The sequence below is a fragment of the Etheostoma cragini genome, chromosome 17 (assembly GCF_013103735.1).
Source record: "Etheostoma cragini isolate CJK2018 chromosome 17, CSU_Ecrag_1.0, whole genome shotgun sequence".
Lineage (NCBI taxonomy): Eukaryota > Metazoa > Chordata > Actinopteri > Perciformes > Percidae > Etheostoma > Etheostoma cragini.
Window position 1 is genome coordinate 20,881,945 of NC_048423.1, and position 12,029 is coordinate 20,893,973.

General features: G+C 39.7%; 1 protein-coding gene across 3 annotated transcripts in view; it reads left to right on the top strand.

Moving 5' to 3' along the window:
• Positions 1 to 7,122, top strand: part of piezo1 (piezo-type mechanosensitive ion channel component 1) — a 107,016-nt gene extending 99,894 nt beyond the window's left edge. For all 3 annotated transcript variants that reach the window (XM_034899227.1, XM_034899228.1, XM_034899229.1), the window contains exons 47-54: positions 641 to 829; positions 1,456 to 1,548; positions 1,925 to 2,097; positions 4,191 to 4,313; positions 4,403 to 4,482; positions 4,800 to 4,989; positions 5,203 to 5,344; positions 5,978 to 7,122. In XM_034899227.1, the coding sequence (XP_034755118.1) occupies positions 641 to 829; positions 1,456 to 1,548; positions 1,925 to 2,097; positions 4,191 to 4,313; positions 4,403 to 4,482; positions 4,800 to 4,989; positions 5,203 to 5,344; positions 5,978 to 6,106 (1,119 nt within the window). In that variant the 3' untranslated portion in view covers positions 6,107 to 7,122. The remainder of the gene's footprint in view (positions 1 to 640; positions 830 to 1,455; positions 1,549 to 1,924; positions 2,098 to 4,190; positions 4,314 to 4,402; positions 4,483 to 4,799; positions 4,990 to 5,202; positions 5,345 to 5,977) is intronic.
• The last annotated feature ends 4,907 nt before the right edge of the window (positions 7,123 to 12,029 follow it).

The following is a 12,029-nucleotide window of genomic DNA, read 5'->3' on the forward strand; positions in this document are numbered from 1 at the left end:
CACACCAAGTTTGAAGATGATCGGACGAAAGCTCTAGGAGGAGTTCGTTAAAGTACGACATGTGTAAATGGCCAAAATTGCACTAATTTCGCACATTCAAAACAAAATGGCGGACTTCCTGTTGGGTTCAGGGGTTGGGTACCATGGAGTTTTATGTCCCCCCTGCCATGATACATATGTGTACCAAGTTTCGTGAGTGTACGATAAACGCAGTGCAGGGGCTGAATTTTCATAATATTGTAGGTGGCGCTAGAGAGCCATTTTTGTGCGCCTATTCCCGAAACCATTAAAATACGTAAATTTTCACCAGACTTGATGCGACCGCCAAATTTGAGTTTTTGAATATGATAAGTCCTCCAAAAAAGCAATTCATTTGACGGAAAAAGAAAGAAAGAAAGAAAGAATAATAATAATAATAATTCCTTCAGTTCCAATAGGGCCTTCGCCGCCTGTCGGCGCTCGGGCCCTAATAATTCCTTCAGTTCCAATAGGGCCTTCGCCGCCTGTCGGCGCTCGGGCCCTAACTATGCCTGTCTTCATATGGTTAACATTTTATGTTTTTTTTTTAATGAAAATGCTCAACAATAAACTTTTACAAAATAAATGTAATATTGCTAAAAATAATATTTTCTACCCTCAGAAATACCCACAGCCTAAAGGACAGAAGAAGAAGAAGATAGTGAAATATGGCATGGGTGGACTCATCATCTTCTTCTTGATCTGCATCATCTGGTTTCCTCTTCTCTTCATTTCATTGGTCAGATCAGTGGTGGGTGTTGTCAACCACCCCATTGATGTCACGGTGACTGTCAAGCTGGGAGGATATGAGGTAATCAACATTGCATGAAGCATTCTCTTTTACTGCCTCTCAAAAACAGAAACAAAAACGTTATAAATACTCTAAAGCTACAACTATGGCAGAGTAGCTGTATTTAATGTGATTTGACATCAACAAAAAACGAAAACCTGCTCTCTTTCAGTGGATTAAATTAATAGACAGTATACAGTGATTATTTTGGATACGACTTCTTGATACATTTAAAATGAGTTTAGTTATAACTAAATGGTTGGTTATCTAAAATGAAATCACTTTGCCTAAAAGATTAAAACTTGAATGTGATACATTTATAATCAGTATGTAATCAGGGTTATTCCAGTTATAACTGGAATTCCATTTCATTCCAATTATTCCGATTGTAGTTTTGGAGGCTGCACTTATTCTAATCATCGGGCAGGGCTCAAAGAAGTAGGTTTACCAAGCATTTTCCTGATTTTAGAATGAAAAGATTATTTAATTTCACGGATTTAAATGAATTCAGTAGCAATGGATCTTTACAGTCTACATACAGTACAGCCAAATGGAATAGAGGCAAATGTAAAACGCAAATGACACAGTGTGACATAGGATATAAAATGTGCATAATCCACTGGTGTATTTTGCGTGTGTATGTCTAGTCCCTGTTCACCATGAGTGTGCAGCAGCAGTCCATCCAGCCGTTCACAGAAGATGAATATAACCAACTAACCCAAAAATTTGGGGACAATGCGGTTTGTACTGATTTCAGTTTTATTTATTTGTCTTGTCTGTCTGTATGTATTGCTAGTATGAGTCTTTTCTGCTGTCTGAGCATTGTAGTAAATATAAACTAATTGTTAGATTGGTTCATTATTTTAGCAGTTCTGTAATTCTTTAAGACTGATTCTCAAGGCTGGAATTTAGTAAAACAGGAAATGACAATAAAAGTGATGTCATTCAACATGTGTCCAAAATCTGTACCTCTATAGAGTATCCAAATACATTGAGCTGTATGTTCTGGAAGTATTTTTGACTAACTGTACTTTTAATAATATTGTCAAACACAGGACTGGGATATTTGCAGGATATAACTGTTTTTCATGCATAATTTCATGTTTGTGCACCTAGGTAGCCATGCAGTTTATCACGCTCTACAGTTATGAGGATATCGTGACAGCCATGATAGAAGGGAGTTCAGGATCGGTATGGAGGATCAGCCCTCCCAGCAGACAGGAAGTCATTAAAGAACTACTTGGAAGTCATGTTGACCTAACACTACGTCTAGCCTGGACTTTCCAGAGGTAAGAGCTTTGCTTTCCTACTAAAAAAATCGCACTACACTAGAAGTTATGCATAATTATCACCAAACTTACCGGGTAATAAATAACAATGCTGAGCAGCACAATTTGCACTGCTGTAAAGAAACTGTGGGCCTACACTTAATATTTAAATGTGGAGCATAGTGCAAAGGATACTGGGATAAATAGTATGTTATTATATTACAATATGAACAGTAGGAACATTATGAACAGTTCTGAAATAGGAAATGAGAATGATGAATAAATAACAAATAATAAGTGAGAATGGGACTGATGAATAATACTAATTAAGTGGAATAATCAGTGGAACCAGTAAACAGGTGCTGTAGAGACAGTGTTACTGGGTTATTGACTAGAATTGAACCTGACACTGTGGGTAAGAAGTCAGCTATTCATCAGAGAGATGGCTTGTGGGTAGAAACTGTTCCTGAATCTGTTGGTTTTGGCGTACAGTGCTCTTTAGCGCCTACCAGAGGGGAGAAGCTGGAATAGGTTGTGTCCGGGGTGAGATGGGTCTGCAGTGATGGTTTCTGCCCGTTTCCTGACTCTGGAAGTGTATAAGTCATGAACGGAGGGCAGGTTGGCACAAATGATCTTTTCTGCTGTCCTAACTGTCCGTTGTAGTCTGCTCTTGTCCTTTTTGGTGGCAGATCCAAACCAGACAGTGACGGACGTGCAGAGGACAGACTGGACGATAGCTGTGTAGAATTGGACCAGCAGCTCCTTAGGCAGGTTGAGCTTCCTGAGCTGGCGCAGGATGCACATCCTCTGCTGGGCCTTTTTGATAATGGTGTCTGTATTGGACTCCCTACTTCAGGTCCTGGGATATAGTGGATCCCAGAAACCTGAAGAATTCCACACCAGACACAGGGCTGTTTAGTATGGGGATGGGCGGAAGAGTGGGGAGTTTCTTCCTGAGGTCCACGATCATCTCCACAGTTTTGAGCGTGGTAAGCTCAAGGTTGTTCTGACTGCACCAGAGAGCCAGCTGATCCACCTCAGGTCTGTAGGCCGACTCATCACCTTCCCGGATACGGCCGATGACCGTTGTGTTGTCAGCGAACTTCAGGAGTTTAACAGATGGGTCTTCTGAGGTGCAGTCATTGTTGTAGAGGCAGAAAAGCGTTGGGGAGAGCACACACCCCTGGGGGGCGCCAGTGCTGATAGTCCGTATGCCGGATGTGATGTTCCCCAGCCTCACCTGCTGACTCCTGTCAGTCAGGAAGTTTGTGATCCACTGACAGGACACTGACCAAGGATCGCTGTTTGAAAAGCTGTTTTCCAGCTTATTAACATAGCTCCTCTTAGCTGCTTTGGTCTCTTTAGTCAGTATGTTCCTGGCCTGGTTATACAGGACTCTGTCCCCACTTCTGAAGGCCTCCTCTTTTGACTGACGGAGCTGCCTGAGTCTTGCTGTGAACCAGGGTTTTTGGTTGTTGTATGTGCAGAAGGTTTTAGTCGGCACACACATGTCCTCACAAAAGCTGCTGTAAGATGTCACAGTTTCAGTTAGTTCGTCCAGATCAGTGGCTGCAGCCTCAAAAACACTCCAATCAGTACAGTCAAAGGAGGCCTATAAATCCAGCTTTGACTTGTTGGTCCATCTTTTCACCCTCTTTACAACAGGTTTAACAGATTTTAGTTTCTGCCTGTACGTCGGGACAACATGGACCAGACAGTGATCTGAGAGTCCCAAGGCTGCACGAGGCAGTGGTTGAGTAAATTAGTGTCCCTGGTGACCGTTGGACACTTAATATGCTGTCTATACTTTGTAAGTTCATGGCTGTTTTTTCTCCATGTTATATACAGGCCTGCAAATAGGCTGTAGCTAATACAAACCACTGTAAGACTGAAATTACAATTGTCCTATGAGATAATACAAGACATTATATGGATACTATGGATGGCACTTTTTTATTTTATTTATTTGTTTTCCTCTCTGGAACGCAGTTCCTCAGCTTTGTCATTAATATCAATGGGTATTATTGATGTGTCTTTTTATCTGAGGCTAATTATATCTCTCTCTCGCTCTATATCTGTCTCTATTTCTGAATTAATGTTTTTGTCTCTGACAGGGACCTAGGTAAAGGAGGGACGGTGGAACACACATTTGACAAACACTCAATAGATCTGGAACCCGGGAACCCAGTCAGAGCAGATCTGGCCTCACTACTGGTTGGCAATCGCACTGAGCCTGTGTAGGTTTCCTCTCTAGAAGGGTGTTAATGTCTATACAAGTTTTTTAGTGTTTTAGTTACATATAGTTGGTGTCATGTCTCTTTCCCAGGCATGTTCCTAGTATGTTCCCTAACTACATCCGTGCCCCCAATGGAGCTGAGGCCAAACCAGTAACTCAACTATATAAAGGTATAAAGTTTATAACTTAAAATCCATGCAATGTAAGATTTTTTCTTGAAATGAAAAATATTACAGGCTAAATCCTTTCCATTAGTCATGGCTGGTTGTACCTTAAAACACGCATGACATTTCTTAGAGCACCTTTAATTCGACCAACTTGGTGTTTTACAATTACAACACCACCACGTGCTGATAAAGTGTCTTTTTAGGCGGTTAAAGAAGGATAAACACTGCAGCATAGCAACCAGACTGGTAACCAGTATTTACATTTGCTATTCACACCTCAAGGTGTTGTTAATTAACCCAGCTGACTGGCTGTCTTGTAGGTAATGAAGACGGTTACCTGAATATAACCCTGTCACTGATGAGTGACAGGTCACTGAATGGCAGTGGGAACCAGGAGTGGTGGAACATTGCCATTGCGGGCTGTGACCCCGCCTCCTGTGGGGTTCTGCCCATGGTCATATTCAATGATAAAGTCAGTCCACCCAGCTTGGGTTTCCTGGCTGGATATGGGTAAGGAACCTACACTCGCAACGATCACATGGGTTGGCTATATTCAGTTTTAATATTCATTAAAACATCCATAAATGGATTATAAATCCATACTGTTCCCTTCTGCACATTAAATATTTTTAATATTTAGTTTGTGATTTGTTGTTTTTTTTCACATTTTTTGAATGTAAATATTATTTTCTTCTCATTTCATTCGCTTTTCTGTCCTTCCAGGATCATGGGTCTGTATGTGTCTGTGGTCTTAGTCATTGGGAAGTTTGTGCGGGGCTTCTTCAGTGAGATCTCCCACTCCATCATGTTTGAGGAGCTGCCCTGTGTGGACCGCATCCTGAAGCTCTGCACAGACATCTTTCTGGTTAGTGTAGTGTGTGCATACTAACACATACATTATGTACATGCATTTACTGTACTCATATGCACACACATATCAGAGATTGGGTAAATTCAATTTTTTAAATTTGAATAAGAAGTTATTAAGCCAAGAATTATGGAATATTCTCTTTGTTAGCATAGACTTTTTATTGCGTTGAAATAATGCGTCCACAGTAGAGATGTAACAATGCATCAAGAATCATTTAAAAATTGATATAAATATGCAAAGTTTACAACCAGTTGAGAAAGAAAATTAATCGAGATGCAATTTCTAAATGGCCTAGGGCATAATCTACTTTTCATTTCACTTGTTTGACAGTTCATTTATTTGAGAAATTTTATTTTTATTTTTAGATGTTCTGATGTGGAGTTTGTTATTTTGAAAACTATTTAGTTGCACTTTTAATAAGAGGACACATCTATTATTTTGCATAATTTATATAAAGGAATATTCTTCGGTCATTTTATTCTGTTTGAAAAATTGTATCCTGATTTAAAAATTGTGAATTGCATTAAATCGTTAGTTGAATGTACCATTACATCCCTAGTCCAAGTGTCCTGGCAAATCATGTCTTGTAATCCTTTTCACAAACTGAAATGTGTCTGTGTGTTTCAGGTGCGTGAGACAGGAGAGCTGGAACTGGAAGAGGAACTTTACTCCAAACTAATCTTCCTCTATCGATCTCCAGAGACTATGATCAAATGGACCAGAGACATGCACAGCCAAGACCAAGACAGACACTGACATATAGACTGACTAATCATGTTAGGTGTTAGTGATATTTGAAGCTCACTGCAAAGATGTCCAGGGGACAGCACAAGGAAGGCTTCTTGAGAACCCTCCTTACCAGAGTGGACATAGCCTTACAGACAAGGATGCCCATAGAAGGAGTTGTACACTAATAGACACACTGTATGAAACATCTCCTGTTGCTGTTGCATCTTCAGAGCGGCCTAAGCACTTTCATCAAACCACCTTACACTACAGACTATTGAATTGCAGTCCCACTGTGAGTGGGATGGCTAGCAGCTGGATGTCTGTCTTGCAGGTTTTGGACATGACTCCCCTGGAAATCAAAATTAGCTGTGTTAATGGTCAGAGATTAAAGGTCAAACACAAGAGACACTTCATTTCCAACCTCTGTGAATTGGAGCCACCCAGGTGGAGTGACTGAAACCTGAAACTAATTGGTTAAACCATCTACAGGTACTGTACTAGTATGCTGATGATTTGAAAACATGCCATGCTGTCAATCAAAATTCCTGTAAAATGATTGTGTCTGCAGCAGCCATGTTGGTTTGTCTTTACATCATGAACCAAGGTTTGACAAACAAGTCCGATTGAAAAGGTAATTTTAGGTTATATTACAGACCAAAAACCCATCAAACCCATTGTTTGATGATGGCCCTGAGAGCACTGGAAATTAAGAAAACATGCTACGATAACAACAGAACTAAACTGTTTTTAGGGGACATGGGGTGAAGATGGCTGGGACAAGCTTGTTTTTGCCATGGTTTTTAGCTTATGAAGTTTTGTTTTGGTTTATTTTGACATTAATAGCATGATTCAAATATTTTTGCAGATGTCTGCTCTTAATCTAGCATCAACATTTTGACTATTATTAGCCTGCCAATTAAATCAATTGGACGAAATACACACAATTAAGTGTAAAACAGGCTTATGTTATGTTAGCTAGAGTTAATATCAGAATTGTCACCAGTTAACATTTAAGGACAAAAATAAATTACAAATGGTTTAATTAATGGTACGTAGTTACTGTATGCATTACATTTTGGGGTTAGTTCATTACTTAAATTTGCCTTACTAATTGATGTTGTTATACTGTTGAAAGATATGGCCTACATATGTTATTAGGAATTTGAGTAGGAATGTTTTATTATTAAATACAGTAATTATTTCACCATGATTAATAGCACCTTAAATATTTTTTTATTTCTACATTTACATGTGTAACATTTAAGTTTCATGACCCCTTAGCCTAAGAGTAATTTTAGTTAGGCTATCTGTCATTGTTTTGTGGGGGACAGGTGGGAGTACAACTCAGAGTGACATTTGAGTGGAGAGTCTGCTGGAGAGTCACTGTGAACAGAGTAAAGTTTTTAATTTATTAAAAGGTAAAGGGCACCCAGATAGCTCAGTGGGTAGAGCGGGCCTGGGTTCGAATCCAGCTTGGAGCCCTTTGCTGCATGTCTCTCCCCCTCTCTCTCCCTCTTTCACATCTTTGGCTGTCCTCTCTGACTAATAAAGGGATAAAACCCCGAAAAATAACTTTAAAAAAGATAAAGAATTTGTAATGAAAGAGCCGACAGAAGTTCCTTAATTGCTGATAAAGAAAAGAAAAGAAAAGAAAAGTGGTTTAACTTACTTATTATCAGGGACCTGTGAAAACCTTAATGTTAGCCTGCTGTGTGTTACCTACTCCTGCTCAGTTTTTAGACTTCTTGAAACGCGTTTCTGTATTTGAGTAGCGTGTTGAAAAGTTGATGAAGATGTTTTTTTATTTAATTTGCTTGTTTTTGGTCTATTTGCACGTGTTTTCTTAATTTGCTGTGCGTTGAGCTCTCAGGGCCACTGTATGGTCCAAAAGAAATAGGTTTATGATGTTCCAGACACCACACTGCAGTTTTATTTTCTACCTAAAAGTGGAGATATTCTTTTTGTATCTACTCTCTTAAAAATACAAAAAAATCTGCCTTTTCCAAACTTTGAGATGTTTGTTGCTGTAACCTTTCAGAGAAAACGCATCAGAAGAGAAATAATAATGTAAAGAAATCAAAGTGGCTGAAACCAGCTGATGACTGTGAAAACGTCCACTGTGACAGCTTTCCTCACTAAGCTGTAGAGAAACTGGAGCTAATAAAGCACGTCTGTCTTTTGTAACTGGCCTGCCGTTTGTCTTTAAAATGTCTACAGTAAAGTGCATCGACGAAGAGTTCTACTGATGATTCCTAAATTAACATTTCCACCAACTTTGACCACTGTGTGTTTTCCTGAACTTAGGACAAACTTTTCTTCAAACAACTTAAAGAAAATCTTACATTTTGTTCAAGATTAGGAAAGATAAGGACTTAAAACAGAATGGACAATATGTACACATTGCACAATACTTGCATGCTCATAGGATGCATTCATCAGATTGTGTATTCCTGCTGCAGCCTGATGACATCATTATAACATCATCAGGCATTTCCTGCCAATCGGAAGGTTGGTGGTTCGATCCCCACCCCTGCAGTCATTGTCAAAGTGTCCTGGGGCAAGACACTGAACCCCGAGTTGCCCCCGGTGCTGCGCATCGGAGTGTGAATGTGTGTGAATGTTTATCTGATGAGCAGGTGGCACCTTGTACGGCAGCCCCGGCCACAGTGTATGAATGTGTGTGAATGGTGAATGTTTCCTGTAGATGTAAAAGCGCTTTGAGCAGTTGTTAAGACTGGAAAAGCGCTATATAAATACAGCACATTTACAGTTACATTTACATCAGGGTTATTTCATCACAGTCCAGAGCTAAGTGTGTAAGCGAGCATCCAATAAGAGTGGATGAAGAGATTTATAGGCTAACGAGCCTTCTGCTAGCATCCCATTGACTGCCATTCATTTTTGCCGTTCTTTGACAGCGAGCAACACTACATCTGAAGTGTTTAAAGACTCTATTTGTCCATTGTTTATTTCTAAAGAAAAACAATATGTCTCACGTTATGGCCCTGTAGCAGCCGTTTTATAAAAATAGGCTAAATATTGTGTCAAAACCACGCAACTTTCTGTCACAAAGTTGATAAATTACCTTACAGTCAGGAGAAGATTGCAGGATGGGACGTGGAGGCATACAGTCAAAATGACAAAATGATTTCTCAGAATACTTATCTAAAGTTGCTCCTACACTCCTACTTACGCTCTCCGTCTCTGCAAGATTGAATCTGGTCTGCATGGAAGTCTACGTCACTTCATCCATTTCTTTAACTATGGATGTCCAGAGCCACAGAAGCCATTTCACAACTTAAGCATTAAAAGCTATACTGCGTACTGTCTGCCGTCCCAATAAGGAATTCTAACTAATGACATGGTACAATGATGCATGACAGGTAGTACAACTAAGTGACAAGGGAGGACACACAGAGAATAACAGGAAACAAAAATAAAAAAAACTTAATGTTTTAACTCCAGTGTCCTGTAATATAAAGCTCACACAATAAGAAAGATATTTTTTAGAACAAATCACATTAACAATTAAAAAGAGTCCATGTAAAAAAATAAGGCCATTCAATTTAGTGAGCAAGGTAGTATCCTGAATGACACTGCTCAGGTTGCTTCTTTCATCTGGTGAGTACTGTGCAAAATGGCCCTGTATAAGATGATAACTGTTATGTAATTGAGCCAAATATATATAATAATATTTGTCTGATCCAATAAATGCCTTGATTTCTGGAACTGAGTCAATTCTGTAATATATTCAAGCTGAGCTCTTAATGCATTGTTTCTCATATTCAAAGCACAGCAACGATCATGTGTTTAGTCACTTAATTATCACTCATCTTCAGCCATTTATCTGGATTTGGGCATCCTGCCCAAATCACCTCAGCTGGCTTGCTTCTATGCAAAGTAGCAGTGGGTCTAATTCAAGTTCCTTACGAATGAATGATGTTCTTACCCTATCTCTAAGGGAGAAGCCAGCCACCTAAGACAACCCATTTCGGCCACATTTACCAGTGTTCTAGTCCTTTTAGTCACCCACTGTGAGGGAAATTGTCTTTAATCATGCTGTAACGGCGTAATATTTGATCAGACGCATGTAATTAGGTTAATTTCTCTTGTATTAGATCATGCTAAACCATTTATCAATGTAACCCTTGACTGAGAATAAAGGCATGCAATACACTGATTGAAAAAAACAATCTTGAATGAAGGGGGAGGACAAAGCCTAGGTATAAAGAGAGAGAGCATCTTACCGTCGGTGGGCATGTCACAAAACAAACTTGTCTTGTGTACCATCCTCTGAACATTAACAGTGTGAAAACACATAAGAGATGTTTGTCCTCTTTGTCAGAGTGGGATTAGAAAATTGCCATGACACCCAGCCTTAATGACCATGAGAAGTGTAATAGCCTTGTTGTTGGCACACACTCACTGGTCCTCCTTTTTAAAAAAGGAAACCACTACCACTCTTTGGGCACTGTCCCAGACTTCCACGCAATATTGAAGAGGCGTGTCATCCAAGAAGCCCCTCTACACCCAAAGCTTTCAGCATTTCTAAATGGTTCTCATCAATTTCAGGGGCTTTGCCACTGTGAAGTTTGACTACCTCAGTGACTTTCCTCAGGGACATTGAAGACATTCCCCCATCAGCCTTCAGTTCTGGCTCTACCATTGGAGGTTAGTTGGATTCGGGAGTTCCTCAAAGTTTTCCACGGCCCAAATACCTACTCAGTTGAGGTCAACAGCTTTCCATCCTTGCTGTACACAGCTTGGATGGTTCCCCATTTCCCCCACCTGAAGTGGGGGACGGTTTTCCAGAAGCACCTTGGTGCCAATTTATAGTCATCCATGGCTTCTCAGACCTTCTCCCACACCCGCTGCTTTGCTTCTTTCATAGCAGAGACTTTGGTCCCGTCATTACCTTACTACTGCTTCTGAAGTCCTCTAAAATAACATATACCAGAAGGACTCCATCTTCCGTGGGACGGCTTCCCTGACGCCTTTTCAGGTGTCTCCATCATTGCCAACATGCACATTGAAGTCTTTTAGCAGAACCACTGATTTCAGATACACAGACAACAGTCAGTTTTCAAAACTACAACCCAAAACCCTCTTGTGAGCAGTAAATTGAGATGTTGGACATTCAACGGGGTTCGATATTCAGAACACTATAATTTGCAATAGAAAGATATAGTGGAATAATGGCCTTCTGAGCAGAGAATGAAGTCAAACTCCCTCTGTATATGCTGATATATCAGCTTCTCTGTTCTTAATTCTGATAGCTGTTCCAACCATACTGTGTGTGCATGCGGCTGTCAAAAAAGGTAGGTATTTTTCAAATTCGGGAACGGTCTGTCAGACCAGTGTAGAGGCAATTTATTTTGTATTTTGAGTACAGCCCCTTTAAGAATAATTCATCAATTTGGATCTTTGGAGGTGTAGAGTTGAACTTTTTTATTTTTCATAGTACTAAGACCCATGACACATTGCATTGTTGAAAAAAGTAGTTTACATGCTGTTGACACCACTTTTTTCGTTCCATTTTGGAATTTTTGAGGGCTCTATATTCACGGATCAGGACCATGTCGGGGCGTCCCTTCGGACATGCCATATTTATGTCCAACACATAATAGAGCTCTATAGAGCTTGGCCAGACATTGGCTGCATGGCACTTGAAGAAAAGAAAAAAGTTATATGTGATAACAGGATGTCAACAGTATTATTTTGATGGTGGTTAAGTCTAGATTTGTCATGCCAGTAGCTAGCAAGTTGTTAAAGTTAAAGGGCTAACATCTGGTTAACATTGTAGAGTTAAATCAAAACTATTTTTTAAAAATGTGTATTTGTAAAAAATAAATCAAGAACCAACCTGTAACACTGTGACTTCTCCAACATTTTGATATAAAGTGATTCATCTGGATTCATCAACGCCTACATTTCTTACATCTCTCTGCAG